The sequence below is a fragment of the Papio anubis genome, chromosome 6 (genome assembly GCF_008728515.1).
Source record: "Papio anubis isolate 15944 chromosome 6, Panubis1.0, whole genome shotgun sequence".
Classification (NCBI taxonomy): Eukaryota; Metazoa; Chordata; class Mammalia; order Primates; family Cercopithecidae; genus Papio; species Papio anubis.
In genome coordinates, this window is record NC_044981.1 from 3,583,017 (window position 1) to 3,589,780 (window position 6,764).

At 58.8% G+C, this 6,764-nt stretch overlaps 1 protein-coding gene across 1 annotated transcript in view; it reads right to left on the bottom strand.

Annotated features, from left to right (window-relative positions):
• PXDC1 (PX domain containing 1) overlaps positions 1-5,121 on the bottom strand; it is a 30,206-nt gene extending 25,085 nt beyond the window's left edge. Inside the window, exon 1 of the mRNA XM_021936946.2 lies at positions 4,165-5,121. Within this exon, the coding sequence (XP_021792638.2) occupies positions 4,165-4,420 (256 nt within the window). The 5' untranslated portion in view covers positions 4,421-5,121. The remainder of the gene's footprint in view (positions 1-4,164) is intronic.
• Between the last annotated feature and the right edge of the window lie 1,643 nt (positions 5,122-6,764).

A 6,764-nucleotide genomic window follows, 5' to 3' on the forward strand; every position in this document is an offset into this window, starting at 1 on the left:
AGCTGCCCTCCTGAGCCACCTCCTCCCCCATGCCAGTTCCTCCTGCCGACTCCCCCATGGCAGCAAATGGCAATCCTGCCAGTCCAGCACCTCAGGCTGAAAACTCTGGGGTCATCCGCACACTCCTCTGCACCCCACGTCTGGCCTTGCAGTACCCCTGTGACTCCCCCTCAATACAAATCAGCATTTGCTCACTTTTCCCACCTGTTCTGCTGCACCACGCCCCAGCACCTGCCTCCCCGCCTCCCCCACTTTTTCTCAGGACAGCAGCCCCAGTTGGAGTCAGGCCAAATCACGTCTCTGCTCAGAGCCCTCTCTGAATAAGAGCCCAAATGTGACCACGACCTGCCTCTCTCCCTTCCTAACCAACACTCTCCACACCAGCCACTACACCTCCTCACACCCCACACCCACCAGGCACACGCCGGCCTTAGCGCCTTTGCACCTGCTCTTCCACTGCCTAGAATCGACTTCCCCAGGCACCCAATGGCTTGATCCCCACTTTCCTTCAGTTCTGTATTCAAAGGTCACTTGTCCTTGATCACCCTGTCTAAATGCAAAACCCCTCCACTGCTCCTGCAAGTCGGAGCCCCTTTCTTTGCTTACTTATTTTTTCTTTTGAACATGTATCACTCTCTAATATATTTTGTTACTTGTTTATCTTGTTTACTATTGGATTTCTCCCAACCAGAATATAAGAATCATGAGGACAGGGATGTTCTCGGTCTCTTGTTCACTGTTGTGCCACCATCACCTATACATGTGGTAGGCACTATGCAGATATTTGATGGAATAAATGTAAAACCAAAATGTTGATAGTACAGCCACTAAGCATCAAAGATCACCTGACTACTCAGGAACACAATCTGCTGCTGCAGTGGCGACCTGGTTGATTCAGACATCACAAAGCCTGAAACTATAGAAACAATGATCAAAAAAGTCCAGGAGCCTCAAACTGCCAATAAGGAAATTCAACATGCTTATGTTTTAAAGCATAAACATTCCTAGGTGTGAGAGATGTAAATAAAGGGTAACCCTGAACCATGTTAGGTATCGCACAGAGAGGATTTAAATGAAAGACGGGCGCACCGGAAAACACAAGAACGGAACACCTTGGTAACCCGGCGACAATATCCGCAGGAAACAGCCAGCTCCCTCCCCTAGGGCCGGGGGACAAGAAAGGGAGAGGGGGCATATCCAATCCAGATGAGAAGAAGGTCAGGTGGGAGAGCGGGAGTGCGAGGAAAGGGGCTAGAGGACAGAAGCTGGGCAAGTCCTGAGGTCAGCCTGGTCCGACCTCACCCAAACAGAAGGCCAGGAGAGTGCGCTAGTGAGCACTTTGCCTCCACCCCAGGCAGGGTTGACACATCCCTGCAGATGTGGCACTGTGACACATACAAGGCCCAGGGATGGCCTCCAAGCACCACTCCACAGTGTGTGTGCAGAGAGAGAAAAAGTACATTCACCCCCATCGCAATAGTCAAGGGACGAAGAAAAGGGCTCAGCATCCCTTTAATTGCTAGCAGATTCACAGCTGCAAGCGGGGCCAAGGCTCCTGAACCCTCCAAGGGTGTGCAGTCAGACACTTCCAAGAGTCACCAGCCCACTGCCAACAGAAGCTCAGAAATCCAGACTTCCTCACAAATCTCTTAAATGGAACTAGAGAATGCAAATCTAACTCATCCCAGAAACAGTTCAATACATGTAAACTGGGGAATCTGATAGGGAATTATGCAGAGAAGAGCTGGCATTGCAGCACAGCAGAGCACACACACCTGGCTGCCTTTTGTGTTGATAGTTTGTATATCCAGACAATCTTTTTATGCAAATAATAAATCTGCATGGAAATAAGGTGCAATCTGCTCTTACATTACTGGGATATATTTTACTTGGTGAACAATTTCCCTGGACTTAAAAGGATCAAAGAAAGGGAAAGGACTTTCCTGGCGCTGCACAACAAAACCTAGGTGTGCTGGGCAGGGACCGGCTAACTGTCCCTCAGAAAACCAAGGACTAGAATGGAGGCAGGGCTTACGGTCCCGGCTCTGGTCCCAGGCTCCCCTCTTCACCCTCTACAGGGGGAGCCAGATGTCCCCAGCAGAGGCAGCAGCTCCAACAGTTCCATGGTGTGCTGTTACAATGCCCTTTACACCCAGCCGCTGGGCCTCACACTCACCACCCACCAGCCCTGCCACCATCACTCTGACCCCTATTTCTGATTTGTGTTCTCCTTGAGGTACTTGGAGGTAGCTATCATATCCCTTCTGAGTCTTTTCTCCACGGCAATCTCTCGCGTCTTTAACCTTTCTTCACTCTTTGGACACACTGTTGCGTGTCCACACACCTTGTGACCGCATAAGGGACCCAGCACAACTCAGGTGAGAGCAAAAGAGGCGGAGTCACGGTGTGTGCGGCGCCAGTGGAGTTCCTCACACGCCCCTCCCTCCTGCTCCAGGTGAGCTATTTCCACCCGCGTGGATGCGAAACCACACCCTCTTTCCACGTCTGGCCCAACCCCTGCCAGAAGCGGCTGATGCCATGGTAAGGATGACAACTGGCATTTATGGAGAACCTGCTCTTGTTAGACCCTCTACCATGCCTTTCAGTCCTCACAAACGTCAGAGACCACAGGTAGAAAGCTACAGGTGGGGAGTCCCACGGGGAGCCCGCTGCAACCAGCCTGCCTGGGGTCACGGAGCTCAGACGCCTGACCACAGTGAGGCTCAAGGACTCCAGTATGTTTAAGCCTCGTTCCAGGAAAGGTCATTGAATAAACCGCTGTTCCTTCACGATGCTTTCCTGATTTGGGCATTCATTTGTTAAATTTAAAATATCATAACAAACAGCAAATCCAAAGAAAACTGCTTCGATGCTTGAAATAACACCCAACTGTCTGGAGAACAGCTATGAATGTGAGGCTCTGGGGAGCAGAGGGAAGCCTGAAGGGCGGGCCTTCTCGCTCAGGGCCCCAACTGGCTGGCTGTGGGAGCCCTTCCAAAGGATGTGTCATGAGAACCGAGCTAATTATCCACGTAATTCACACACTGGGGTTGGGGCCATCGCCAGGGAAAAGCAGAGGTTATCTCAAGACCGCAGCCAGACAGCAGGCTGGGCAGACTCGGACGGGCCACCCTCTGCTTCAGTAACTTGGCCCCAGGCTTTCAGGGGGTCTCCGCTTAGAGAAGGATTGAAGGAAGGCTGCTGGGCTACTGTCCCCATGCTCGGAGCTACAGGTGGTCACACGTGTCCGGCGGGGGGGACAGGGATGCTGCTCGGAAGTCCTCCAGTCTTCCCGCCCCTTCTACTCTCCTGGCCCTCCCAGGCGGCCCCCCTCCCCGGCCTGCTCCCTCCACCCCGCATTCTTCCCGTCTCAACTCCAGCCCCTCTCTCTTGCGTCCTCCCCGCTTCCACCCCCTCAGCTTGGCCTCCAAAAGAAAGCTCGGGCAGAGCCCTAGGAAAAGGGAAGCCACCGCGGTTTCTGAAAACAAGAATTCCCGCGAGCCAGGACGGTCACAAGGCCGGGGAGGAGGCGGCGCAGCTGATCAAACTCGAATGGGGACCGGCCCTGGCGGGGGTGCGGGGGGGCCCTGGCTGTCCGCGGCAGCCGCGGGCGGGGCGGCCCCTCGGAGGAGGGACGGAAGGGCTGCGTGGCACCTCGCGCTCGAAGACCAGGGGCGCGCCCTCCGCGGGGAGAACTCAGGGGCGGCTGCCAGACCCGACGCGACCCCCGGCTAGGACCCTGCAGTTAACTGCTCCCAGACGCTTTCCCAGTGCGCCCGCCCGCCCGCCGGCCCTCGGGAGGTACCGGGCAGGGGCTAGGGCCGGGCTGACCCTGGGAGCCGCTCAGCCCCTGGCGCCCCCGCCCTCCTCGGAAGTGACTCGTCCTCGGGGAGAGTCCGGCGCCCGCCCTGCCGGCCTCGGCCCCTTTCCCGCCCCATTTGGCTCCTCCGCCGGGGGCGCCCCCAGGCCGGGCAGGCCGGCTCCCCGTCCCCCTAACCCCGCCGCCCGGGCACCCCTCGTCTGCGGGCGCGGGGTCCAAGTGTGCCCTGTCCAGGGTGGGCAGGAGGGAGAAGTCGCAATCTCGGTTGAAGTCTCTCCCCGCCTCCTTCGTGCACTTCAAGGTAGCCTCGGCCCCGCGCCCCTCCCGCGTCCCCGGCCCCGCACCTTGCCGCAGCGGCCCCCGCGCCAGCTCCGACCGGTCCTCGGGGAAGGCGTCGCGCAGGCGCTGCCACAGGCGACCCAGGTCCGCGAGGCTGCGATGCAGGTAGAGCACGCTGCGGTCCGACCACTCCGTGCGGATCTCGAAGAACTCCTCCTCGTCGCCGCGCCGGCTGACGATGAGCCTGCGGATGCCGTTCACCCAGCAGCCACGCACGAACATGTTCACGAGCGACGTGCCCTCAAACACCGCCGAGGCCATGTCGCACGCATGCCCCCTCCAAGGGCGCCCCGGCCCCGCCGCCCGCCCGGCCGCAGGAGGCGCGCCCCGGCCGGGGTCGTCCCGGGTACGTCCGTGGCCGGGGTAGTCCGGGGCGCGTCCGGGGCAGGAGTCGTCCGCGGTGCGTCCGGGGCCGGGGTCGTCCGGGGTCGGCCCGGCACTCCAGGAGGCTGCGTGCGGCCCGCGTTCGGGGCGGCGCGGCGGCGAGTGGCTCGGGCCGGCCGGGCGCGGCTTTATAAGGCGCTTCCCATCGCGGGCGGCGCGGTAGTCGACGTCGAGGCCAGGCCGCGTCCGCCTCCCGCCCGCCTCCCGCGGAACAGGCGCCGCGGGCCGCCCTGGAAAGGAAGAGGTCTGGCTGGCCGCGCCCCCGCCGCCTCCGCAGAGACCGCGCTGCTGCGGCCGCGGGAACCCCCCGAGCCGAGAGCGGGGCCGAGCCCCGAGCGCCCGCCCCCGCCTCGCGCCCCCCGCGCCTCCTCCCTCGCGGCCCCGGAGCCGCAGGTCGGTGACTGGACCAGCCGGGAAGGGAGGCGGGGCGGGCCCTGCCTGCCAGGCGCTCGGCGCAGACTTTTTTCTCTTTCCGTTTCGCGATCCTCGGGACCTCCCAGGGCTGGGAGCTGCGCGCCCCACCCGGCCCGCGAGGGGATGGCAACTACCGGGGGTCCGGAGGCGGGGCTGCGAGTGTCGGGGCCCAGGCCAGGCCGGCCCTCCCCGGGTCCCCTCCGTGCCCCGCGTCCCCTCCGTGCCCCGCGTCCTTGCCCTCGCGTCCCCGCCCCGCGTCCTCCCGCGCATTCCGGTCATGCCTCAGCCGCCCCAAGGCCCGGGACGCGGCCGGACAGACCGCGGGGCAGCCCTCGGAGAAGTCGGAAGAGGGGAGAAAACAGGGATGAGAAGGTCTCCTGGGAAAGAGCGCCCTGGGAAGCCGGACGCCGTGGGTGCGCTTGAGGGGCCTCGGGAGTGGACTTGGGGAAACCACCCGCCCTGAAAACTGACTCAGCAGCGCGTTACTGAGGCGGTTCCTGTTGGAAGAGAATTAATAGCACTTGTTTGAGAATTACAAGTTAGTTCCAGAAATGAATCAAGTGACCTTACAGCGTGTAGGCAGGGGTGGGAGAGCCAGGGCGAGCCCCTCACCTCACCCCACCCCCGCCCCGGCAGCGCTCTGGAAAGCCTCTTAAAGCCCAGCCCTGTGCAGAAACGTTGGAGGCCCAAGGCAGGTGACCTGCCTGGACTCAGTCCCGACCCAGATGTCCACCCAGGTCCCTACTATTCGGTCCCACCTGCCTGGACTCAGTCCCGACCCAGATGTCCACCCAGGTCCCTACCATTCGGTCCCACCTGCCTGGACTCAGTCCCGACCTAGATGTCCACCCAGGTCCCTACCATTCGGTCCCACCTGCCTCGACTCAGTCCCGACCCGGATGACCCTCACCACCACGACCAGCTTTTATTCCGACTGTGCCGGTGACTTGCAGATAGCATAGCTTCAAAGTTCTTCACCTGGTCTGGGACGGTGAACAGGTCAAGATGGAGAGTGTCAAGAGAGACTTTTGCTTTGTCTATGATGTTCTTATATACATTTGTTAATTAAATGAACGCATATGTTTCCTGTGTAACTTTGTATAGGGGAATAGGGGCTGTGGGAACTGGAAGTAAACAGTGTGTCAGCAGCGCTTGATTCTAGGTGGTGGGAATAAGTGCCGTTGCAGCCACAGGACCAGCCCAAACGAGGCTTACTCTGTTTATAACAAAATGTTGAGTTACCTTGCAGGTGTAACAGAGCCAAAAACTCTTAAGTCACAAAGCCCAGGCATGCACCCTAGAAAAAGGTTTGATCTCTAACAAACATCCAGAACCAACTGTTCCTCTCCTTGGAACGAAGAAGACTGGAACATGACTGGAACCGGAACATTTGAACTCTCAGAACGGAAGGGTCTCTTGGCCCAGAAGATAAGGGCTAAAATCCAACTCAACATACCTTGCCATAAATGGCCAAATATGAAGGCCTTCAAACAGATCCTGCCAAGCCAACATTTCTAAGTCCTTTCCTTTGCCCTCTGCTTCCTTAAAACTTGTCCCAGACCCCAAATCAGGGAGGAAGATTTGAACCTGCCTCCTGTCTCCTTGCTGGCTGGTCTTGCAATAAAGCCTTTCTTTTCTCAAAAGCCAGTACCATGGTATTGGCTTCTGTGTACATTGATTGAGCAGTGAGCCTGAGGTAGGAAAATAGGGTCATGAGGCAGGGAATATAAGGCCAATTCACACTTCAGCTGTAACAGGAAATATCCACTCCATAGGGCGTATGCTGTAAATGACTTTGTAACTTTAC